Source organism: Scyliorhinus canicula, chromosome 2, assembly GCF_902713615.1.
Source record: "Scyliorhinus canicula chromosome 2, sScyCan1.1, whole genome shotgun sequence".
NCBI lineage: Eukaryota > Metazoa > Chordata > Chondrichthyes > Carcharhiniformes > Scyliorhinidae > Scyliorhinus > Scyliorhinus canicula.
The window spans coordinates 183432515-183458649 of record NC_052147.1 but is presented as its reverse complement, the minus strand read 5'-3'; the positions used below and the strand labels follow the sequence as shown (position 1 = coordinate 183458649).

Here is a 26135-nt window from a genome sequence, read left to right as displayed (position 1 = left end):
TCCAACGCCGCCACCCACCCTCCAATGCCGCAACCCCCCCCCAACGCCGCAATCCCCACCTCCACACGCCGCCAAACCCCCCCCCCTCCAGCGCTGCAACCCCCCCCCCCCCAACGCCGCCCCCCCCCCCCCCCCCCCCCACCGCACTCGCCCCCGGACACTGAGCGGCGTCAACCATCATCAATGGTTGACGCCGTTTTAAAGCTACTCTGTTTTTCGCCGACGTGACATCGGCCCATCCGGGCCGGAGATTTGGTGAAAGAAAAATATAATGAAATCCCGCCGGTGCCAGCTGTTTTCAGAGGCTGCCGGCGGGATTTGCACAACGCCGGTTTTTGGCCGGTCGGAGAATAAAAAACCCGGCGGGAGCGGGATTAACGCCGCTGCCAGCCGATTCTCCAACCCTGCGTGGGGTCGGAGAATTTTGCCCCTTAACTCTGTTTCTCCCCACAGATGCTGTCTGATCTGCTCGGTATTTCCAGCAATGTTTGTTTTTACTTTAGATTTCTAGCAGCTGCAGTGTTTTGCTTTGTACAATGGCTTATAATTTCCCTTATTACATTTTCCAGAGATGATGCGGAGCAATGAATATAAAAAGCAGGAGATGGGAGTGAGGTCACTTGAGGTTCTTTGTGTGGTAAAAAAGCATTACTGGAAAGCAATTAATTCTTCAGGTGAGAAAGCTACAACAAATCCAATGTAAATGATAAAGCAACTTTAAAACTATTGTTATGGACAGGGGTGAGATGGTACAATAGTTCTCCGCCCAACTCTCCTACAAGCTCCACATCTTCACTGACGATACCAAAATGCAATTTAAATAAGAAGTGTTTTAACCCCTTAACTCTCAAGAACAAATGCAAAACAGGTATTCCCTGAGTTCAAAAAAGGAAGAATAAATGTTTATTTCTCAACAACCAAAATGTAGTCTCAGCAGCATCCGTGCACATACGTATATAGGACGCAAACACACACACAAGAGAAGTTTATTATAAAAGAGGCAGCATGCTCTTAGCTTTTTTAAAAGTCCAGAACTTCATTATAGCTCTTCAGTCTTTGGAGCTGGAAGCTGGAAACGTTGCAGACCCGATAATTTTCTTTTGGTTCATCGAAGCAATAGACATTAAACTCAGAGTGGCTTATTCCTTACAACGCCGGATTCTGACTTTTCTCCAGTAAAGTGAAGATCTTGTCAGATTCTTCAAATCAGTAAGTAAATGGCTAGCCCCACTTCTCGGGCTGTTATTGGATTCTAAACAGGGCTCTTCCTTTGCTGGGCAAGATCTCTTCCTTCTGTGCTGTGCTTGTCTCTCAGATATGAGACTGCTGTCAGACATATCTTCATAAATGTCACAATGTGATTTCTGTCAGGGTATCATAGTATCAGTGTTCCCATTGTCCTCACAAGTGGTCCCTGATGATGTGAGCATTGGCCGATAAAGGGTTTTAAATATCGTCCCTTTACATTTCCTTGTCATACCTTGCCTTGGGGCAGCAGGGTAGCATGGTGGTTAGCATAAATGCTTCACAGCTCCAGGGTCCCAGGTTCGATTCCCGGCTGGGTCACTGTCTGTGTGGAGTCTGCACGTCCTCCCCCTGTGTGCGTGGGTTTCCTCCGGGTGCTCCGGTTTCCTCCCACAGTCCAAAGATGTGCGGGTTAGGTGGATTGGCCATGCTAAATTGCCCGTAATGTCCTAATAAAAGTAAGGTTAAGGGGAGGGTTGTTGGGTTACGGTATAGGGTGGATACGTGGGTTTGAGTAGGGTGATCATGGCTCGGCACAACATTGAGGGCCGAAGGGCCTGTTCTGTGCTGTACTGTTCTATATTCTATATTCTAACAGTTTTCCTCACATCCATTCTGTTGAAATGTCATTCTATGGTCACAAAGTATTTGAGGTCATTGTGCATTAATTTCTGTGGGTATTTGGACAACAGCTATTAAATCCGCAGGAGAGATCTGTTGTATTTTTAATGTCTTCGGAATGGAATGTTCCAAAAAAGTTGTATACATTTGAATGCCCTGACCAGCTAAGCAGACTAACTCTCAGCCTTGGAAAGTTTCATGTATATTTGGCACACACAAATGGAAAAAGGGTCACCTGACATCCTGATTCCGCCTTGCTTCAATGTCAGTTGTCTATTTTTCATTCTGATGTGTGACGTAGTGTCTATTTATTCAGCAAAGCCAGACATATAACTGCACATTCGTGACGCTATCATCCTCATTTACAAATCAATTCCTACACCTGTCACCTCCTTTAACCCCATGTCTCAGAATGGTTCTGACTATGGACTATAATGTATTCCCAATAACTAAACCAAGAGTGGTGACAGAGCCTTCAGTCATCACAACTTTACACTATTTCTCTTCCTAAACCCTACTCTTTGCTAGCTTCTTCTAACTTTAAAAAAAACTTTAAAAGTATGTTGCTTTGGTCTCCCATCCTCTCCTCCCAAACTTATTGCTCAGGACTTCTGATCCCTTGTTACATAAAAGGCAATCTTAATGAAAATTATTGATTATATAGACATATGCTTCATAATAATTCTTTCAGGCTTCACAAAAGCATAAATCATAGAATCCCTACAGTGTAAAAGGAGGCCATTCGGCCCATCGGGCCTTCACCGACCCTCTGAAAGAGCACCCAGTCTAGGCCGACTCCCCTGCTCCATACCTGTAACCCCACCTAACCTTTGGACACTAAGGGGAAATTTAGCCTGGCCAATCCACCTAACTTGCACATCTTTAAACTATAGGTGGAAGCCAGAGCACTCGGAAGAAACCTATGCAGACACGGAGCAAACTCCACACAGTCAACCAAGGTCGGAATGGAATAGGGTCCCTAGCACTGTGAGGCAGCAGTGCTAACCAATGTGCCTGCCCGCCGCCCAATAAAATCTAATAAATGGACAGTTCCACTGCAGTGTTTAAAAATCTTCACATACCTAACTAAAACATCAAAATAATAAAAATATTGCCTGTTTTTCTTCGGAAAAATATTTTAGTTTGAGATTCTAAGATTGTTGTCTGCTTCAGATCAATGAATATAGGACGGGATCTTCCAGCCATCTCTGGTGGGTTTTCCCATAGCAGATGCAGTGAGCCATTGGCCATTGGTGGGATCTATTGGTCCCGCCTAAGTCTGATTATTTGCTCTGCCACCAGGAAACCCACTGTGGGAGGTCAGGTTTGATGGGACAAAAGATCCACCAGTGGGGAGGGACAGAAAAGCCTGTCCATAGTTCCTGACGTGTTACATTTTGGCTCAAAATCGGTCCATAACTTCTGATCTCCAGAGGATCGTACATGGGAGGTATCCCAGAATATGCGCTGGGGGTCATTCCGGAAGTCCCCATGCAAGGGTTACATGGCAATTGCCCAGGTAGTTCAAATTGGGAACCATCCAAAACTCCAATTTTCCAAAATAGTTAACCCAGTTAGGAGAACCAAAACCCTTTCTAACTCCTGAGGAACTAGAGTACTGACTCCCCCCTCCTGACCTCCCATGGACCCCCCCCATTCCTTTTGACTACCCCTCCTAACCCGCAGCTACCCTCCCATTCACCTGACTATCCTCCCACCCTCCAAGTAACCCGACCACCCTAATTAGCCTCTCAAGCCCCTCGATTCCTCCCCACATCCCATCAAATGTTGTCCCAATCCCCAACTATCCATCCCACCTTCCCTGACAATTACTCCACCCTTGACTGACCACTTGATCCCCAACCAAACACCCAACCCCTATTGACCACCCAACCCCATTGACCCATCCTATCCTCCCCATGGACCAACCTGCCACCCCCAATACCCTCCTGAACCCTCCAACGCTACCCTCCGGCCCTCTAACTGACCACGCATTGACCACCCAACACCCCAACCCGTCCTATCCCCACCCACTAACCATCCCCCCTACACCAAAAATGATTCCCTGACACCCCAACTCATCCTATCCCCCACAAATCACCAGCCCATTGTCTACTATCCTCCCTACCCCCTGACTACCCTAATCCCTAACTGATCATCCAACCCCCTCATTGACCACTCCATCCCCCCACTGCCTTAACCCACCCAAACCTTTCCACTGACCACCCGACCCCCACCCCCACTGACCACCCAACCTCCCTGACCTATTCTACCCTCATCCACTGACCATCCAACATCCACTGACTACCCAACTCCAAGACTGTCCACCTGACCTCCTTCAACTGACCACCCGAACCCTCCCATTGACCACCCAACACTCCGCCAATCTCAGCGATAGTGTATGAACGGCAATATAAGTCCAGGTCAGGATGGTATGTGACCTGCAGGGGAATTTGCAAGTGGGCATTTTCTCATGCAATGGCTAACCTTGTCCTTTCAGTACCAATTTGCTAGAATCCCACCAGCATTGTGAAATTGCCTATAGATTGGATTAAGGACACACTGTTTCATTGTCCTCAGCATAACAGGTGACCACTTGACCTGCTTGCCTGCTCTGAATTTGTGTGCCTTATAAAAGCTGATTTTAAACAGTCCTATTTTGCTGATTCCTCAACAAAGTCCATAGAAACATGGAAAGTTCAAGAGAGTAGACTGCACCATACATGACACTGACTTTTCCAATTCTTTGATTTAGGTAGCATTCCTGCTCTTATCAATCTGTTACGCAGTAAGCATGAGACACTGCAATGCATTTCTGCAGCTGTGCTTTGTAATCTTTCGACTTATCTGCCAGTTTGTTACTCGATTATTACTTATGATATCATCCCAGTGCTTATTGGATTACTGCACAGTCAACAACCTGAACTTCAGTCTCGTTGCGCTGTCATCCTGTATGATATTGCCCAGATTGAGGATAATGCCAGTCAAATTGCTTCTCTTGTAAGTCATACTTATTTCTAACACTCAATTTTCTAAAATATATATGCAAATGTATTAGCAAAGAGATGGGGCATCATGAATATTTTGACCATTTTTGTATTGCAGAATATTTTGACTCCTTTTTTTGAACTGAAAAATGTTTTATTTTTAGCAAAATCTCCACACTTTTAAAACTATTTCTTATCTTTGTACCACAGAACGAATATCAGAGTACAGTCTCTGCCAGGTTGCATTGGTTTTTCCAGCACAATTTGCTCAAAATTGACCAAACTTAACACAAAAGATCAAGAATTTCAAGTATTATAAAAGCAGAAAATGCTGCATAAACTCAGCAGGTCTGGGGCATCTACGGAGAGAGAAACAGTTAACGTTTTGAGTTTACATTGCCCTTTCACAGAACCTCGAAAGGTCATTTGGACTTGAAACGTTAACTATGGGCACGATTCTCCAGCAGTGTTGTCCTCTCTCTTGAGCGCAACATGGCCAAAGAATGCCGTAAGAGGCTTGCAACGTGCCTCCTGTCAGGCTCCGCGTCTCCCGCGATTCTCCGAAGTCCCGCAAAACGTCGGAATGCTGGCGGAAGTAGGTCGTAAACTTATTTACGACCTACATGTGCGGGTACCACCAGCCTCCCTCGATTCTTCGGCCTCTCCAGGGATGCTTCAGCCGAGCATCGATCAGTGCTGCTCCACACAAACGTGGACCCAGCGGAACAAAACCAGAGGGTGTCTCCCAGTCCACCAGAGACCCCAGGGTGGTTAGGGTAAGTGCAGGGTGGCTCCCTAGCCCTGCCCTTGGAACATAGTCACCTTGGCACTACCCAGCTAGCACCTTGGCACTGCCATCCTGGCACTGCCAAGGTGCCCGGATGGCACTGCTAAGACAGCAGGAGCACTGCCTGGATTCCAGGGTGGCAGTGCAAGGGTGCATGGGCACTGCCAAGGGCCAGAGGGCGAGGGGAGCCATGCCCATGAAATGAGAAGGGGATTTGAAGGGTGGGGGAGTACAGGGCAGGTAAGTAGGGGCCTCTGGGAGGTTAGGTGGGTGATGGGTGGGGGTCCTAGAAGGGAAAGGGTGCTACAGCGGGGCTTTGGGGGGCATAAAGAGGGGCAACCCCCAGAGACCCCATATCGGGTGTCCTCACTTGGGAGGTGTGGGGTAGTGTTCATGTCTGTGGGGGTGACATTGCCCATGAAGGGGGGCGGGGGATCCCAGAAGCTCACTTAGAGATCGGGGCAATCGTTCAAAATGGTGGCCTGATCTCTGAGCCCAGCTCCCCAGTGCTAAAAAAAAAATAAAAGTGTGGGCTAACCAGTGAGAAACTCCCCAGGGCCCCAAAAAGTGACTAAGTGCATTGAATAGCGGTGGGGAACTCGCCGGCAGGAAACTCCCTGAAAATTCCGCCACAAATTAACTTAGACATTTTTGGAAAGAATCACGCTCTATATTTCTCTCACCACAGACCTGCCAGACAGATAGATAGAACAGTACAGCACAGAACAGGCCCTCTGGCCCTCGATGTTGTGCCGAGCAATGATCACCCTACTCAAACTCACGTAACCCGTATACCCGTAACCCAACAATCCCCCCAATTAACCTTACACAACGGGCAATTTAGCATGGCCAATCCACCTAACCCGCACATCTTTGGACTGTGGGAGGAAACCGGAGCACCCGGAGGAAACCCACGCACACACGGGGAGGACGTGCAGACTCCACACAGACAGTGACCCAGCCGGGAATCGAACCTGGGACCCTGGAGCTGTGAAGCATTGATGCTAACCACCATGCTACCGTGAGACCTGCTGAGTTCATCCAAAATTTTCTGTTTTTATTTCAGATTTTCAGCATTCACAGTGTTTTGCTTTTGTAAGGAATTTCAAGTGTAAGTTATGTGCACCACGAATCCAGTACTTTTTTATGTCAGTTTAAAGAATGATCCTGGAAGCTGCCACAACCAAGAAACGGGCCATGATGTTGGGTCAAATTAATCACCATGCTGTATTTCTGCTATTTGTGGGATGTTGAGAACGCCTTGACACTGGCGTCAAGACGGTGCGCCGTGAATGACGCGGCCGGCGGCGCCTAATGACGTCAGCCATGCATGCACAAGTTGGCCGGCTCCAACCCGTGCATGCGCGGTTGCCGTCTTCCCCTCCGCTGCCCCGCAAGACGTGGCGGCTTGATCTTGCAGGACGGCGGAGGGAAAGAGTGCGTCTCTTGGAGACGCCGGCCCGACGATCGGTGGGCACCGATCGCGGGCCAGTCCCCTCCCGAGCACGGCCGTGGTGCTCGATCCCCTCTCCGCACTCCACAGGCCCCATACTCACCTTTTGCACCATGTTCACGCCGGCAGCGACCAGGTGTGGTTGCCGCCGGCGTGAACCGGTCGGGAACGGCAGGCCGCTCGGCCCATCCGGGCCGGAGAATCGCGGGTCGCCGTGAAAAACGGTGACCCGCGATTCTCCGAACGGCGTGTCGCAAAACGAGACACACATTTTGGGTGGGGTGGGAGAATCGCGGGGGGTGCCAGAGCGGCCCTCCCGCGATTCTCCAACCCGGCGTGGGCAGCGGAGAATCGCGCCCAAAGCTTTTGAGCACAAAGGAACTGATGGGACACTTTTAAAAGCTTTTAAATATTACAAATACGTAATTTACTCAGCAACTGACTGCTGCACACCAGTGAAACTAATAAATGGTTCTGCATAGACATTTTAAAGTCATTTTCAGTTACTTCAAATCCAGTTATTCATAGGAGATGGATTAGACACTGATTTTAAAAGTTTACTTTTGTTATAAACCCAATTTCATGTGTACAAATGAAACTCCTCCAGATGACTACTCTTAAATATATTAAGGAATATTTTTCATACAAAACACTATCTGATTGCACTTGTTCATGGAAATATTAACATTTGCAATTCTGCAAATGTATTATAACATAAATTTGAAGCAGAAAATCAAAACTAGCACAATTTGCATCCAGATATTAAACCCAAATTGAAACCGCTACCACATCATGTTTTGAGCCTCATCTGATTTTTGGTTTAAGCATGTCAAGGACCATGGACAATAAATTATTACCTATTTCTCTTTGGTACAACAGGCTAGCATACCATTACATTGTAAAGCTACTAAATTAATAATTGGTGAAAGATACCAGAAAAAATTCTCAGGTGTCATATATTCCATAGTTGTGTTCTGCCAAGCACATTATTATGCTTATAGCGAAACTAACCCTTGACTAAGGGCTGCGGTGGCTGGCAGCAAAATGCGCTAACTCTTTCAGGTTGATCGCATTAATTGCACAACAGGATATTTTGCACTGTCTTCAGTGGCAGAGCAGACCTGAATAGCACATAACCTGCCATCATATTTGGATACCATATTTAAAAGGCACCCGGCAGCCCCACTGTCAGCAGCGTTTGCTCAGGATCTCAGGAAGGGGAGTTAAGAGTCAAGCTCCTAAGTTTAGTGATGCCTCACTGTGCTTCCTCTTCGACCATGTCAAGGTCAGAGGGTACATCCTATTCCCAGTAGATGGAAGGAAGATGCCCAGCTACGAGACAAACTCAGCAAGGACGCAGATGGCCGATTTAGCACTCATGGCTGCAGAAACGTTCGGCAACCCAGCACCAAAAGAAGATGAACAGCCTCATTTGCTCTGCCATGGTCACACAATCCACACCTACTCCAAATTATCAGGGTCTAAGGACCCGTGTGGGGTCACCCCAGCCACTCGACCTGTTCCCCATCAACCCACCCCCCAACCCTGGCAGGGCGCACCCCCCTATCCCAGCCAGCTCGGCCAGTGTCCAGCCCGGCAACCCACATTCTTGCTTCTCTGTGTCCTACCTCCTGCCTCTCTCCCTCATCAGCCATGGCGCCGGTTTCATGATTTTTAAAAGCACACCTGAACTTGGTCCTCTGGAACTCGGCCCATCGGAAGCGGAGAATTGCGGAGGTCCCGGAGAATACCGGGTCAGGCCCACTAATGACATGCAAATGCTATTTACTGCATGTGCATGTGGTTAATTATACTATATTGTAATTCACACTATTGCATTGCATTATATTATGTCCTTGTGGGCTCTGTATGTGAGCCTTTGCGCGGCTCTGCCTATAGGGGGAGATGAGGAGCTTGTACAGTAGTCCCCCGTTATACCGCGCTCCGCAATACCGTGGTTCGCGATATACGGCGGCGGGGCTTATGGACCCCAACTGTCAGCTTCCCTCTCCGGATCAAAGTGAGCCGGCCGCTGAAATTGACACTGCCGGCTGATTGGAGGGAGAGAGCAGCCGGCAGTGTCAATTTCAGCGCCCGGCTCACTTTGATCTGGAGAGGGAAGCTGCTCTCTCACTGAAACAATCAGCCGGCCGCTGAAATTGACACTGCCGGCTGCTCTCTCCCTCCAATCCAACTTTTAAGTTTTAATGTTTCTGATTGGAGGGAGAGAGCAGCCGGCAGTGTCAACTTCAGCGACCGGCTGATTTTTTCAGTGAGAGAGCAGCTTCCCTCTCCGGATCAAAGTGAGCCGGCCGCTGAAATTGACACTGCCGGCTTATTGGAGGAAGAGAGCAGAGAACACAGGAGGAGGTCATACGGTCCTCTGCAAGACCAGCATGGTCTCACATCGCCCCTCCCCTCTGTAGCCCTGTATTCTAAAATTAACCCCCATCGTGGATATCCGCGGCTCGGATGCAACGCGGGTGGCTGTCTTGGACCCCAACACCCGCGTTATAAAGGGGGACTACTGTACAGGGCCCCACCCTTGGCTCCGCCCATGGCCCCTCCCACTACCGGAAGTATAAAGTGCTGCAGCCGTAAGTCTGCTCTCAGTTCCTCTGGTCGCAGGCAGGCTCAGTTGTAAGACTATTAAAACCACAGTTTACTTCCAATCATGTGTCCAGTGAATTGATGGTCACATCAATTTAATAGTCTTAGAAAACTTGAATAAAACTACTATGGAATCAGCCCTCAAACCTGACCGACTAGAACTCGACCCGCAGGCTGCAGAGGCGAAGGAAATCTTCCTACACTGGCTTCGATGTTTCAAGGCCTACCTGGCTGAATCAAGCACGTCCGAGACTGCAGAGGAGCAGAAACGCAGCCTACTGCATGCAAGGGTGAGCCATCGTATCTCTACGCAACTCAATTGTACCACCTCATATACTGAGGCTCTAGCTATGCTCGACCGACTGTACGTGCGGCCGATTAACGAGGTCTACGCGCGGCACATTTTCATGACCCGCCGCCAGCGCCCCGCGGAGTCAGCTGGAAGACTTTCTGCGCGATTTAAAAGCCCTTGCTCGGGACTGCAATTTTCAGGCTGTAACAGCCTCCCAGCATATGGAGCTCGCTGCCCGGGATGTATACGTTGCAGGGCTCAGGTCCAACTATGTGCGCCAGCGATTGCTTGAAAAAGGGGCCCAGAACTTGGAGGACACTGTAGAGTTAGCCACGACTATGGAGGTCGCGTTCCGCAGTTTGAACTCGTTCCCTGCGGACCAAGCGGGCCCCATCGTGGGCCCCCAACCAGCGACTGCCCCAGGCCTGCGCCGCGCAGCCACCCACCCACTATGGAGCGCCAGTATGCCATTTTTGTGGCCAGCCCCAACACCCATGGCAGCACTGCCCGGCCCGCAACGTGACCTGCAGCAGCTGCGGTCGCAAAGGACACTGTGCCCGAGTATGCCTGGCCAAATCGAAAACTCCAAACTCCCCCACAGTCCAGAGCACTCGCCTCCCCAACTCGCAGGCCCGCAGGCCCCATAATGCTGCAGCGTGTCTGCCGACTCCGCTCCCACCCGACACGTGCGACTCATGGTGGCCGCCATCTTGGCAACCCTCCTCCACGCGGCCGGCCACATGCAATTAACGGGGGTCGCCATCTTGGCCATCAACCGAACCGAACCTCGACGACTACGATCTCAGCAGACAGTCATCACAGGGCCACTCCAGCACTGCTGATCGAGCCGCCGACTACCCGCAACTCAACGCATTCACGTTGGACCAGTCGCGTCCGAAGCGCGGACAGTCATCACACCTCTACCATTTCCTCTGGGTCCCCTTTGGTGTCATGAATGTGGTCTCAGTGTTGCAACGAACAATGGACCGAATGGTGGACCAGTACGGGCTGCGGGCCACGTTTCCGTACTTGGACAATGTCACCATCTGCGGCCATAATCAGCAGGACCATGACGCCAACCTCCACCGATTTCTCCAAACCGCCCAGAAACTCAATCTCACCTATAACACGGAGAAATGTGTTTTCCGCACTACCAGACTAGCCATCCTCGGCTATGTCGTGGAAAACGGAGTCCTGGGCCCCAACCCGGACCGTATGCGCCCCCTCTTACAACTCCCTCTCCCTCATTGTTCCAGGACCCTCAAGAGGTGCCTAGGATTTTTCTCTTATTATGCCCAGTGGGTCCCTCAGTATGCGGACAAAGCCTGTCCACTATTTAAGACCACACTCTTTCCTCTGTCAGCTGAGGCCCGCCAGGCCTTCAACTGCATCAAGGAGGACATCACCAAAGCTGCCATGCAGGCGGTCGATGAATCCGTCCCCTTTCAGGTGGAGAGCGACGCCTCAGAGGTCGCTCTCGCAGCCACTCTGAACCAGGCAGGGAGACCAGTCGCCTTCTTCTCCTGAACCTTCTTCGCTTCGGAACTTCGGCACTCAGTCGAAAAGGAAGCTCAAGCCATTGTGGAAGCCGTACGGCACTGGAGGCACTATCTCGCAGGTAGGAGGTTTACCCTCATCACCGACCAAAGATCGGTTGCCTTTATGTTTGACAACTCGCAAAGGGGCAAAATTAAAAATGATAAAATCTTGCGGTGGAGGATCGAACTCTCCACCTATAATTACAATATCATATATCAACCGGGGAAGCTCAACGAGCCCCCAGATGCCCTGTCCCGCAGCACATGCGCCAGCGCGCAAGACGACCGCCTGAAGGCTATCCACAATGACCTCTGCCACCCGGGGGTCACCCGGCTCGCCCACTACGTTAAAGCCCGAAATCTGCCTTTCTCCACTGAGGAGGTCAAAGCCATCACCAGGGATTGCCCGATCTGCGCAGAGTGCAAACCACACTTCTATAGACCAGACAAGTCCCACCTGGTAAAGGCATCCAGGCCCTTTGAACACCTGAGCATCGATTTCAAAGGGCCCCTCCCCTCAACCAATCGAAATGTGTACTTCTTGAACATCATCGATGAGTTCTCCCACTTCCCCTTTGCCATCCCGTGCCCCGATATGATCTCCCACACAGTCATCAGAGCCCTGCACAGTGTCTTCACCCTGTTCGGTTTCCCCAGCTACGTACACAGCAGCAGGGGTTCGTCCTTCATGAGTGAAAAGCTGCGTCAGTACCTGCTCGACAAGGGCATCGCCTCGAGCAGGACTACCAGCTATAACCCCAGGGGTAACGGGCAGGTGGAGTGGGAGAATGCGATGGTCTGGAAGACCGTCCTACTGACCCTCCGGTCCAGAAATCTCCCGACCTCTCACTGGCAGGAGGTCCTCCCCGACGCTATTAGGTCCATGCTATTAGGTCCCTCCTATGCACCGCCATCAACCAGACCCCTCACGAACGACTATTTGTTTTCTCTAGGGGCACTACTACGGGAGCTTCGCTCCCATCCTGGTTGAGGACACCGGGCCCAGTTCTCCTCCGGAAGCACGTCCGGACACACAAAACAGATCCGCAAGTAGAGAGAGTGCTACTACTGCATTCAAATCCACAATACGCCTTCATTGAATACCCCGTCGGCTGTCAGGACACCATTTCCCTCCGGGACGTGGCGCCTGCAGGGTCCAACTCCACCACCACCACCGCCGAGGTACCCCTCACACTATCCCCCACTCAACCCCCCACGCCCTGCGCGCCCGCGCCTATAGGTTCCCTGCCCATGCTCGGCGCCCCCGCGCCTGTAGGTTTCTTGCCCCCCTCCCATCACCCGTCGCACCAGTCAGGTATGAAGCTCGGACCGAAACACCCCCGGAGTCCGCCCGCATACCCACACCGATTGTCACCACCCAGCCACTTGAAGAGGCTGCAACCCCGGTGCTCCGTCGATCCCAAAGGACGACTCGGCCACCGGACCGGCCCAAATTGTAGACCCGTCACCCCTGCCAGACTTGATTTTTTTATAGGGGATGAATGTGGTGAACTATACTGTATTGTAATTCACATTGTATTGCATTGCATTATATTATGTCCTTGTGAGCCGTTGCGTGGCTCTGCCCATAGGGGGAGATGAGGAGCTTGTACAGGGCTCCACCCTTGGCTCCGCCCATGGCCCCTCCCACTACTGGAAGTATAAAATGCTGCAGCCGTAAGCCTGCTTTCAGTTCCTCTGGTCGCAGGCAGGCTCAGTTGTAAGACTATTAAAACCACAGTTTGCTTCCAATCGTGTGTCTAGTGAATTGATGGTCACATCAGTGCATTCTGGACCACATTGATGCCACTTTCGAAGTGATGGATAATTGCGGCTTGGCGTCAAATCGGCACCCGCTGTGATTTTGATTTTGGAACCTATTCCCCACCCAATCGTGTTTTGCGATTTTGGCATCAGCTTCGAGAATCCCACCCTCGATGTTTTTATCTAAAGACATAGAAGGAACTAGGCACTCTGTGCAAAACGCCAAAAGAATTGATACTACAACAAATGGCTTTGTCATCTTTGCCTTAATTCTCTGGGAGGGTGCACTGAGTAGAGTCAACACGTCCTCATCATGTAATAAAAGCAAATTACTGCAGATGCTGGAATCTGAAACGAAAGAGAAAATGCTGGAAAATCTCAGCATTTCTGGCAGCATCTGTAGGGAGAGAAAAGAGCTAACGTTTCAAGCCCAATGGCTGTTGAGCTTTGACAAACAGTCATTGGAGTCGAAACCCTAGCTCTTTTCTCTCCCTACAGATGCTGCCAGACCTGCTGAGATTTTCCAGCATTTTCTCTTTCGGTCCTCATCATGTGCCAGGCTCAGCCTGATACAATTCAAGGTGGTTCACCGGGCACACATGACAGTGGCCCGGATGAGCAGGTCTTTTGGGGTAGAGGACAGGTGTGTGAGCTGTGCAGGAGGGCCCGCAAATCAGGTCCACATGTTTTGGGCATGTCCGAAGTTTAGGGGATACTGCCAGGGATTTGCAGATGTCATATCCACGGTTTTAAATACAAGGGTGGCGCCGAGTCCAGAGGTGGCGATTTTTGGAGTGTCGGAAGACCCGGGAGTCCAGGGGGCGAGAGAGGCTGACGTTTTGGCCTTTGCTTCCTTGGTAGCCCGGAGACAGATCTTATTGGCGTGGAGGGACTCAGAGCCCCCGAAATGTTGCGCAGTGTTTTTCAGGCTTGAGAGAATTAAGTTTGCCCTGAGAGGATTCATCCGGAGGCGGCAGCCGTTTATCAACTTCTCCGAGGAAAACTAAACTGTTAGTAGATTCAATAAGGGCGTTGGGGGGGGGGGAGGGGAGGGGGGGGGGGGTTAAGGGAGTGAGGGAGGCAGGGGAGTTAGTTTAGTTTAGTTAAGGCGGGATCTGCAAGAGAAAATGGAGGGACTTGGGAATTGTGTGGATAAGCTTTGAAGGCTGGGTATGGTTATTGGTTGGGGGTTGTTACGTGCAGAATTGTGTTGACATTTGTATTTGTATCTTTTGTTGTTATAAAACCATAAATGCCTTGATAAAATGCTTTGTTAAAAATAAAAATCTTTGCCTTAAGAGCCTGGAGGCAACGAGCAGGTTTCGCCACCCCGCCCCACATTCATGGTGCGGCACGCTGCCAGGATTCTCCGTTTCATCTTTGTCTTAAGTCTGTGGGAGGATGGTAAATGGGGTTTCCCATTCTGGAGCAGCCCCAGGCTGTCGGGAAACCCCCGGGCTGCCGTCAAAATGGAGAATCCCAACAGCGGAGAATTCAGGATCATATATCTTAACAGAGCCTCCAGCTGATTTCAAAACTCTTAAGTCCACAAGCGCGATTCTCCGCTCCCCACGCCGGGTGGGAGAATCGCGGGAGGGCCGGGCAACTCACGACACGCCCCACTGGTCCCCCCCCCCCCCTCGCGATTTTCCCACCCCCAGCTCGGAAGAATCGCCGCTCGCCGTTTTTCATTGCGACCGGCGATTCTCCGGCCCGGATGGGCCGAGCGGCCTGACGTTCCCAACCACACCTGGTCACTGCCATCGTGAACATGGGCGCCAAATGCTCGTTTGTGGCGTGTGGTGGGCGAAGAGGGGAGTGAGCACCACGGCCGTGCTTGGGAGTGGACTGGCCCGCGATCAGTGCCCACCGATCGTCGGGCCGGTGTCTCAAAGGGACGCACTCTTTCCCATCCGCCGCCCCTCAAGATCAAGCCACCACATCTTGCGGGGCAGCGGAGGGTAAGATGGCAAACGCGCATGCGCGGGTTTGAGCCGTCAGCCATTGTGACGTCAGCCGCGCATGCGTGGGTTGGAGCCGGCCAACCTGTGCATGCGCGGCTGACATCACGACGGCGCCACCGTCGCGTCATTCTCGGCACGCCGCCTTGATGCAAGCGTCAAGGCCAGGCGGCCGAGATTTACGGAGCGCCGCTCCTAGCCCCCTGGGGGGTGGGTGAATGCGAGGAGCGGCCTTCTAGGCCGTCGTGAAACTCGGCCGAGTTCACGACAGCCTTCCCGATTCATCGTGGGAGTGGAGAATTCCGCCCCACCTGTAAAGAAATTGGACTTCCTGATACAAAAACTGTATCTGCCTAGGATCATGAACATTGCTGAACATTCATCTCTTCAAGGGAAACCTGCAATAATCCTGATATCTGACTTCAGCTCTGTTAATCCATTGCACAATTCAAGAGTGAAAAAAAGACTCATGTCTTTAATGGGCCTGCAGCAACTGTTCTTCTACCACAAGCCCAACACTTGAACTTTGAACTGTTCTTTTGGTTTTTAACTTCTAAATGTATGTTATTTCTTTAACTATATAGTTTTTATGTGTGTGAGTGCGATTGACATAAAGCTTTTGGGTTAAAAGTATAAATAAAGGCCAGCACGGTGGCCTAGTGGTTAGCACAACCGCCTCATGGCGCTGAGGTCCCAGGATCGATCCCGGCTCTGGGTCACTGTCCATGTGGAGTTTGCACATTCTCCCCGTGTCTGCGTGGGTTTCGCCCCCACAACCCAAAAATGTGCAGAGTAGGTGGATTGGCCACGCTAAATTGCCCCTTAATTGGAAAAAATAATTGGGTAATCTAAATTCAAAAAATAAAAAAATAAAAATAAAAAAGTATAAATAAATAAGCCTCCTTGTTTAAAGCAACAAAGGCTGTTATTTCTAAATTGATGTGGAGATGCCGGCGTTGGACTGGGGTGAACACAGTAAGAAGTCAAACAACACGAGCTTTCGGAACGCAACTCCTTCCTCAGGTGAATGGAGAGGTATGTTCCAGAAACATTTACATAGACAAAGTCAGAGATGCTGGACAATGCTTGTAATGCGAGCATTTGCAGGTAATCAAATCATTACAGATACAGGGAGAGGGATAATCACAGGTTAAAGAGGTGTGAATTGTCTCAAGCCAGAACAGTTGGTAGGATTTTGCAAGTCCAGGCCAGATGGTGGGGGGTGAATGTAATGCGACATGAATCCAAGATCCCGGTTGAGGCCACACTCATGCGTGCGGAACTTAGCTATAAGTTTTTGCAATTCTGCGTTGTCGCGTGTCCTGAAGACCGCCTTGGAGAACGCTTACCCGGAGATCAGAGGCTGAATGCCCTTGACTGCTGAAGTGTTCCCCGACTGGAAGGGAACATTCCTGCCTGGTGATGGCCTTCAAACTGGCCTTCAAACAACCACGCAACCTCAAACAAGCCATTGTTTGCAGCAAATTACCCAGCCTTCAGAACAGCGACCACGACACCACACAACCCTGCCAGGGCAATCTCTGCAAGACATGCCAGATCATCGACTTGGATACCACCATTACACGTGGTAACACCACCCACCAGGTACGCGGCACATACTCGTGCGACTCGACCAATGTAGTCTACCTCTTACGTTGCAGGAAAGGATGTCCCGAAGTGTGGTACATTGGTGAGGCCATGCAGACACTGCGACAACGAATGAATGGGCATCGTGCGCCAATCACCAGGCAGGAATGTTCCCTTCCAGTCGGGGAACACTTCAGCAGTCAAGGGCATTCAGCCTCTAATCTCCGGGTAAGCGTTCTCCAAGGCGGTCTTCAGGACACGCGACAACGCAGAATTGCCGAGCAAAAACTTATAGCTAAATTCCGCACGCATGACTGTGGCCTCAACCGGGATCTTGGATTCATGTTGCATTACATCCACCCCCCACCATCTGGCCTGGACTTGCAAAATCCTACCAACTGTTCTGGCTTGAGACAATTCACACCTCTTTAACCTGTGATTATCCCTCTCCCTGGATCTGTAATGATTTGATTACCTGCAAATGCTCGCATTACAAGCATTGTCCAGCATCTCTGACTTTGTCTATATAAATGTTTCTGGAACATACCTCTCCATTCACCTGAGGAAGGAGCTGCGTTCCAAAAGCCCGTGTTTGAAACAAACCTGTTGGACTTTAACCTGGTGTTGTAAGACTTCTTGCTATTTCTAAATTGACTATACACTCCACATGCTAAGAACCGTAATACATTTCTCTCCAAATTCACACTGATTAAAGACAGTAAGGGAGAGGGGGTGCAAGGATTTCAGTTCTCTCCTGACCCAGTCACAACAGGAATGCTCAAAATCGTGAAAAGTCTAGCCAGTGTAGATAGAGCAAAACCGTTTCCATTGATGGAAAGGTCTAGAACCAATGGACATGGATTCAAGGTGATTAACAAAGGAACCAAAAGTGGCACGAGGAACAGCTTTCTTACACAGTGAATGGTCAGGATTTGGAATCCACTGCTTGAAAGGTGGCTGGATCCAGATTTGGTTGTGACTTTCCTGAAGGGAAAGGTGAGGATGTGAGACTACTCTCTTTCAGAGAGGCAACACAGGCATGACAGGATAAATGGCCTTCTTCTGTACTGTGATAATTGTTTATAACCTCAGTTATTTTAACCTTAAGTTTATATCTTCTCTTCATCCCTTTGGAATTGTTCTAATATGCATCCTTGAATAATTATCCTTTTGATCTTCTAGGGCGCAATTCCTCCTCTGGTGAAGATTTTAAATTCTGAAGTTGAAGATGTGCTAGTCAACGTACTTAAATGCATTCGGATATTATGCAGCAATAATCCGGTTAATCAGACCTTAGTTGCTAATGAGGGAGCAATTCCTTTATTAGTGGAGCTGTTAAGTGTGACATCAAGTAATTTTTATAAATGTTTTTTCCAAAATATAAGCTTGGATTTTATGCTAAGGCAAAAAGCTAAGTTTAAGTTTGACAGGACATTTTTCCAGCCAGGAGTGCATTGATCCCACTGCAGTTTCCAGGGTTAGCCTAATTTGAATGACAGAAGGTTGCAGCATGGTAGATTTCAATGAATAGAAGTTCACCATTTTGAAGAGAGAATGAATTTGTTGCCGAAGAATTTAAAGGCCTTTAGCAGCTTGAATAGCAACACAAATGAGAATTAAATATACTTACTTCAAGAATGCATAAGTTACAATGCCTGCTATTGTAGACAGGAGGGGGATTCATTTTAAAAGCCCAGATTTCTCCACTCACTATCCGCCCGTAAACAGGGAGATGTTTTTGAATTTTGATTTCCCCCTTCATATTTTCCCCAGCTCTTCAATTTTGGAGTGATCCAATCTTCTATTAATAATCCCACAGCAAACTCAAAATGGGGGAATTAAGAGGGCCAGTTTATTTTACACACACACAAAATGGATCTCGCAAACTCCTCTTCTTCTGCATTCATGCAATGAAAGAGGGATAAGGGAAAGAAAGGTTCAGGGGAAAGACCCCAATATAGATAGAAATTATGCATCCAGAGTCCAATAAATCAATTTTGAATTAAAATTCTTTCAGATGGCTTTGTCTGGCAAAATTCTTGGTCCTGGTCCTGGGAACTCAGTTGCAGGTTGGATCCGTTAAAGATGAAGCAAAGTATTCTTGTATCGTGGAAGTTAGTTTGCTCTTGTAAGAGATTCACGTTCCCATTTCCCCTTACAGGTGGTTCTTGACGTTAGGATTTTATAAAGGACAAAATTACATAGACACAAGACGTGGCACAACCACAAATGTGGGGTGGAATCTTCTGCTCAGTGCTGGCTAAGGCAAAAAAACAGGCATACAAACGTGTTTTCTCTACAGATTTGAATGCAGTCTGTGCCAAAAAATATCTGGGGCACTGTTTTCACCATCACTCTGATGGCATGGGGCTTGATAGAGTCGGCAATGCTGGTTCTATAGAGATTAGGGTGCCATCATTAAAGGGTGCCACGATCTGTGATAAAAATAACTCCCAGGGCAGCACGGTGGCCTAGTGGTTAGCACAACCGCCTCACGGCGCTGAGGTCCCAGGTTCGATCCCGGCTCTGGGTCACTGTCCGTGTGGAGTTTGCACATTCCCCCCCCGTGTCTGCGTGGGTTTCGCCCCCACAACCCAAAAATGTGCAGAGTAGGTGGATTGGCCACGCTAAATTGCCCCTTAATTAGAAAAAATAATTGGCTAATCTAAATTTAAAAAATAAAAAAAATAAAAAATAACTCCCCTCGCCCCCCTACTAGAATCCCCCATAAGCATCGAGGTGACCCCCCCCCCTGACAAATATCTGGGCACGCACCCCAGCACCACAAGTATTGGGATTAATCTCCCGCTGAACCAAGCCTTAGGTCGGTCAGGGTGTTCCTCAACCCAACAAGCAGGGGGGTCCCAGCCAATGATACATAAGGGAAATCCTCCAAATGGGGTTCCCCAGTGGACCTGCCTTGGCACTGCCACCCTGGCTGCACCATGGGGCAGTGCCCGGGCACTTCCTAGGTATGTACCTTTCCCCCCAGGAGCTCTACTTACCTTGGTGCCCCCAGCAGGTTCCCCACGACTGCTTCTAATTTACAAAACCCTATTGTGAACCTGGCCGAAGTGAATATCCAGTGAGGGGGGAGGGGATCATATTACGGGGAAGCAATATAATGACCTGTAATTTTATTCAAATTTATTGACATGAGATTTCCACCCAACACAGATGAAGGGTGTAGAAAATTGGGAAATGAGATCTCACCAGCGGGAAGCTAGTTTGCTGGCTCTTGCCCAATTTTGAGCCCACGTTGCCGTTTGCAAATCGTCCCCTTGTTTTTTTTTTTAAAAACTGCTAATTCATTAGTACAGAGAGTTCTAAACTAGTGTAAGTGACACTACATAACACTCAATTGGTTCGTCCAATTTAAATCCTTCCACAACTTAACTTCAGATTCCAAGTCACCACAACTTATTAGAAAACCTCTACTTAAAAGCCACAGGCAAAACACCACATTTCTACCCAAACCTTCCTCAATTCACACCCCAATACCCCCCCCCCCCGCCCTCACCTTATCAAATTATCATAAACATATTTCCTCAAGCCATCTTTCTGGAATGTCAGCACCTTTCAATCTTTTTAGTTTGTTATACTCCCGCTGATTTGACGCCAAATTGAGATTCTCCGTCACCTTGAAAGCGGCATCAATGCGTTCCGGAACGCATGTACAGTAAACATTGTTTGCATGTGATTAGTGGTTATTGGAGGAACAGTACTGCCTACTCACTCTGGCTGCCCTGAGGAGGTCATACAGTTCCTTCTGGCACTGCTGGCTGGTCCAGACGATGCCAGACGGTGTTACCCACAGCGCTGACTGCCTCTGCCACCTACGCGCAGGCATGCAAAAGGTGGCAGCTGGCAGCCTCCTTCTCGGGCCAGGGTACAGAGTCATCTGCCTCTCCTCCACCTCATCCAAGAGGGTCTCCAGCTCGGCATCGGTAAACCTCGGGCTGCTCTCCACACTGCCATTTTGTTGGCTGGGATGGTGTGCGTGGGGAGTGCGTTGTGTATATGCGGCTGCAGCTTGTCAGCCTCCTGAGTGTCAATTGCGAACCGGCAAATCCAGCACCGTTTCTCATTGGAATCGTAGCCCCTCAACAGTAGTGGAACCGGTCCAGGTGTGGTGCCAGTTTTTCTGTCCTGAAAGTCCATGAATTCTGCGTTGGCATCAATACTTCGGTCTGAATTCTGCGCCATCAGGATTCTCCATTTTGCCGGCATCCCGTGGGTTTCCTGATTGCATGGGGCTGCCCCACAATGGGAAACTCCATTGACCAGCCAGCGAAACTGAGAATCCCGACAGTGTGCCGCACCAGAAATCTTGGGCGGGATTGGAGAGTACCCAATTCCAACCAAACCGGGAGCGGCGCCGCTTTCGTGATGCTCCGACCCTCCAAAGCGGCATACTAGGAGAGTACTATTTGATAAGGGGTGATGCGTGTCATAAAATAAGCAGCACAGCAGCTGGAGTTGGCCAAGGCACCTTGGACATGGTATGGGAACATTAGTATCATGCATCTGTCATCATCCTCATTTTGGTTTGCATTGAGACATTTAAATCTTCCTGGATCTCAATCGTATTATTTTATCTGTTTTTCTATCCATCACTGGCCATGCAGAGACAGTCCTCACTTGAGTGCTACTGGCATGAGAAGAATGGGTGTGCATTATGCAGCTTTCCCACAAATAGGACAACTGGCAGTTATCTCCAATGGTATCACACACTATCAGAAAGATTCAGGGTTAGGCTGTCCATGCAGCCACAACGGCTGTACATGCTGCAGCTTGTCCATCGCAAGACTTTTGGGGTACTGTTGAATTAATTGGTCTCAGATATTATTTTCTCTTTCTCAAACTACTACATAATCGACGCATTGACAGGGATTTTGTGACCCTTTTGCCAGGGTCGTAAATGGTGAGGGGAACAAAATATTGCAAGGAGCAAAACTGCTGTTTGTGCCGTTGTGATTTCCTGAAACGATGGGTCCGCTCTCTGCCAGTGATGTAATGGTGTGGCAGGAGCCCTATTTGCAATCATTATCATTTCATTCGTGGGCCTACCCACAGCAAACCTTCCCCATCACCGGAGAGGTCCGGTGGTGGGGGTAGTGAGGGCGGAGCCGGTTACGGGGCTCGTAGTTCAAGGGAGGTGCACCAGGTAGCGGGGGGATGTGGGGACCTGGGGCAGGAGATCAGAAAGGCTCACAAGGCAGCGATGTTCAGGGCACCGGAGGTTAAAGGGTTCACAAGGCATCTCAGGGCACCAGAGTTGGGGAGGGGGTGCCGGGGAACCAGGAGGGTTTCAGTATTGGTGAAGACTTCGCCTCTCCAGAAGTTGGCACTGTGTAGACATGGTGGGCATCCACTGCTTGTGGCTTTGAAACTTCTATGTGACTGGCTCCTTTCAGGGCTCCAGCAGCATCGTGCAGGCCTCCACTCATATGTGCATCAAGGAGATTATGGATGAACTCTGCACAAGGGCTCACAATTGCATCAATTTTGTCCAGAACAACGCTAGCCAAGATTCGCCCACATAGCAGACTTTCAACAAGTTCAATCAGCCATTTTTGGGGCATTTGGCTCTCCAATCCCCATGGCATCAGGACGTGCCAGTTTTCAACTGCACGGGCTTCCGTTCCATCAATGTTCAGCTTGTCCATGTGTGTGCTAAGTTCCCAGGGAGTGATGGTAACAGCTTCATCTTTAGCCACTCAAAGATACTTGGCGTCTTTGAGGGAGCATAACGGCTGCAGGGTTGGCTCGGGCAAGGGGTACCCCCTGAGGATGTGGCTAATGATGCTTATGTAGAGGCCACAGAGTGCAGCAGCAACCTGATATAACAAGGCTCATTTGATCCTCGTGCTTTTGGTGGAGCAAACCATTGGAATGCCGAAGGTGCAGTTCCGGTGCCTGGACCAGTCTGGTGGAGTCCTGCAAGAGAGTGTTGCATATCACGATTGCCTGCTGCACCCTTTACAACCTGGTGCTTCAATGGGGTGAGGAGCTGCCTGATAAGGAGATGGCTGAGTGGCACATCTCCTCTGATGAAGAAGACGTCAAGGTGAGTGGTGGAGGAAGGCCTTCAGACAGTAGCATTGACCAGAGGGGCAGGATATTTCAGACTGCCCTCATAGCCTCCTGTTTCATGGATGATGAGGATTAGGGCCAGTGATAACATCCACTCAATTTGAACTGATATTAAGATGGTAATTTATAGAAAACTGCCTCATGATAAAAGTCACATGACTACAGAAAGTCAGATAGGAAATACAGAACCGATTGCATTTCAAACCTAAGCACTCATGGAGTGTAGGAATGAGCTAGTGACATAGAAATCCAATTCTGCAGGAATTTTTAAGATCAATGGCATAGGATTACGTCCTATTCCATGGAGCAGTGGATCTTCCTGCAGGAGCTGGCATAGGTCAGAGATAGTCCGCCTCTGACATTTGCAGGAAGTTACTCTGCATGCAATGTATGAAGTTACATGCCGTTGTTCAAAATTGCATCTATGACTGATGGAAGCATCCTGAGCTGCCTGACCATTTGCTGCCACCCATTGATGTCCTTCTGGCCATTGCTCTTGGCCATCCTCTGCCAGTTCCTCTCCTCTGCTGCCACAGTATCAAGAAACACAGCCTAAAGTGGATAGAAGGCCAATAAAAATCTAGGCATTACAGTAATTTGACCCTCTATCCTGACTTGATGACTGTGGACCAATGGGGAGCCTATTGCTGAGCAATTAATGACACCCTAGTCTCCAGATATCCCACGCTGGCCACCTCCCACCTCATTCTGATCTTCGGCCATCTCTCCCATCTGCCACGGTGATGGGACACTCCTACTCTGACAATAGAACTGCAGGCCATCACCCAGCATCCTCCCTTCATCACCTTAGACTTTCCCTCCATCACTGTCAACACTCCCTTTATCATTATTGCCCTGCCTTCTGTGATCTTTCAGCTACCGCTTGATCAACCTGATCATTTCCAATCTGTCCATTTCACAGATACAAGAAGGTTCAGTTGAGAAGTGTTATGATGGGTTGTGGAGAATTGGAAAATGTCTTACATCTAAGGACAAGTAGTTGATAGTAACAATTCTCCTAACTTCCTTTCTCTCTTAATAATTTTTCAAAACGTTTTCCACTTACAATTTTCATGCTGTCACAATCCTTACATGTTCAGTAATCAATTTTCACTATAAACAGAAAAAATATAAATGCTTAAAATTTGAAATGTGAATAGAAAATGGCTGATCAGTTAGCAGGTAAGAGAATATTAATTTGTCTTTTAGTTATGCTGGGCCTGCTGTTTATTTATTATAGCTAATTTTAATTTATAGTTACAACTTGTTCGCTATATAATATTTGCAGTAAGACTGAGAAGAGTCCTAATAGTTATATCTGCAATTGTTGTGTAGAGGTTTTGCAGGGTGATGCTGCGGTTGCTTTGGCTGAAGTTGCACGTGAACACAAGCGGAACCAAGATGCAATTGTTGCTGAAGGGGCAGTTATTCCTCTGATACGTATCCTTAGTGGACGAAAAATCAGGATGCAGCTAAAAGCAATAACAGCAGTGGAGGTTTTAGCTGACAAAAATGCTGCTATACAAAAGGAATTTCTAAAAATGTCTGCTGATAAACACATTTTGAAGCTTGTCAAGGTATTTTATAAACCTTATCTAATGTAAATTATATACTTTCAGTAAATGTTGTGATGAGTGCAGGAAATTCAGATATATTGTATTATATGTAGTTGGTGCAATAAGGGTTGGTATGTAACTGCTGCAGTAATGTTTTTTTAAATCATGGATACAAGACAAGCAGACATTTTGGCTACAGAGGTGCAATGAAAGCATCATAAAATTGAAATCATCATTCATTTCAACCATGTATATTGTTCACCTGAAATTGGACAAATGGAATTTTAAGAAGGTTCCCTGGGAGCAGGGTACATTTCAACCACTGTGTCCCCCCCACCCGCCCCCCGTATGGATCTGGGCGTGCTGGTTAAATAACAGGAAAGGCCAGAATCGGAATTTGCACCGGGCACAAACCAGTTTGCAATTTGCCCGGCCTGTTTCCGATTGAGAGTTCCAGATCACATCCAAAATTGGCGAGCATATCATTAACCCTAATTTTCAATAATTTCAATCTCATTAACGATACTAAAGTTAGATGCAGTGGCCTCCCGGGAGTCCCAGGAATAGCCCAACCTGCCAGCAGGAAGTCAGGTGGGCACGTCTAGTACTCCTTTTTAAAAAAGTAAATCTAACACAATGGCTGCTGAGGGGAAGAGAGGAGGTGAGTAGCCCTTTCCATTTTCCGGCATGCAGCTCAAGGGCACTGGAGCTGCTGCCTCAGTGCTCAGCGGATGGAACCCATTGGGAGGTTGGGCTTGGTCGGGGGGGGGGGGGGGGGGGGGGGCTAAAGGTCAAGGGTTTCCCCTGCAACAGGAGGTAAAGGGCTTTGCAACTGTGAGGCCTTCAAGCCATTTTTAAATATTGTGGAGACTCATAACAGGGGCAAGCTGCAGCCTGTCTGTCCCACCAAACATTTCCAGAACACAGCCTTGCTGTGCCTTCGATACTGAAATTCAATTTCATTTCCTTTGACTGTTACCAGCCTCTAGCTGCACAGCTGAAGGCTACTGCAAATAACAAATTAGCCTTGTTAGTTGTGAGAACACTTCCCAGCTGCAGGTTGTGTATTCTGCTTGCTCCTGCTGGTGGCTGCAAATGCCTGGATGCTTCTGTAACTGAGAGTTTGTGTGCTGCTTGCCTGCTGCCTTTTCTGCTTTCCCTCTGCCTCATCCCCTTGGGCCTATTTTCCGCTTTCTGGATGAAGGAAGGAAGAAAGTAGCTACCTTTTGGTCTCTTTTACCTGGACGGGAGGATTTTGGCAGGGCTACTACCGGGCAGAGGGTGCAGGAGGGCTTGCTCAAGCAGTCTGTGGATGTTTTTAAAGGCTGTTTTGTGTGTTGACTGTATATTCTTTTTTGGACCTGTGGGTCACCTGTTAATGCCCCTTGTGTTCCTGTGGCCCGGTCCTTGGACAGGGTGGTTTAGTATATAGGTTTAGTGCCAAGCTGGCGTACACCCGATCTCACTGCTGAACGTTGATGCTAAGTTGTTGGCAAAGGTGCTCGCATCGCACATTGAGGATTGTGCTGGGGGTGATGGGGGAGGACCAGACGGGATTTGTGAAGGGAAGGCAGTTGTCGGCGAATGTGTGGGGTTACTTAATGTTATTATGATGCCCTCGGAGGAGCAGGAGGTAGA

General features: G+C 49.0%; 1 protein-coding gene across 5 annotated transcripts in view; it reads left to right on the top strand.

The window, feature by feature from the left end:
- ankar (ankyrin and armadillo repeat containing) overlaps window positions 1-26135 on the top strand; it is a 326309-nt gene that overhangs the window by 171416 nt on the left and 128758 nt on the right. For all 5 annotated transcript variants that reach the window (XM_038789171.1, XM_038789172.1, XM_038789170.1 and 2 more), the window contains 4 exons: window positions 570-674; window positions 4622-4866; window positions 18028-18196; window positions 24277-24518. In XM_038789171.1, the coding sequence (XP_038645099.1) occupies window positions 570-674; window positions 4622-4866; window positions 18028-18196; window positions 24277-24518 (761 nt within the window). The remainder of the gene's footprint in view (window positions 1-569; window positions 675-4621; window positions 4867-18027; window positions 18197-24276; window positions 24519-26135) is intronic.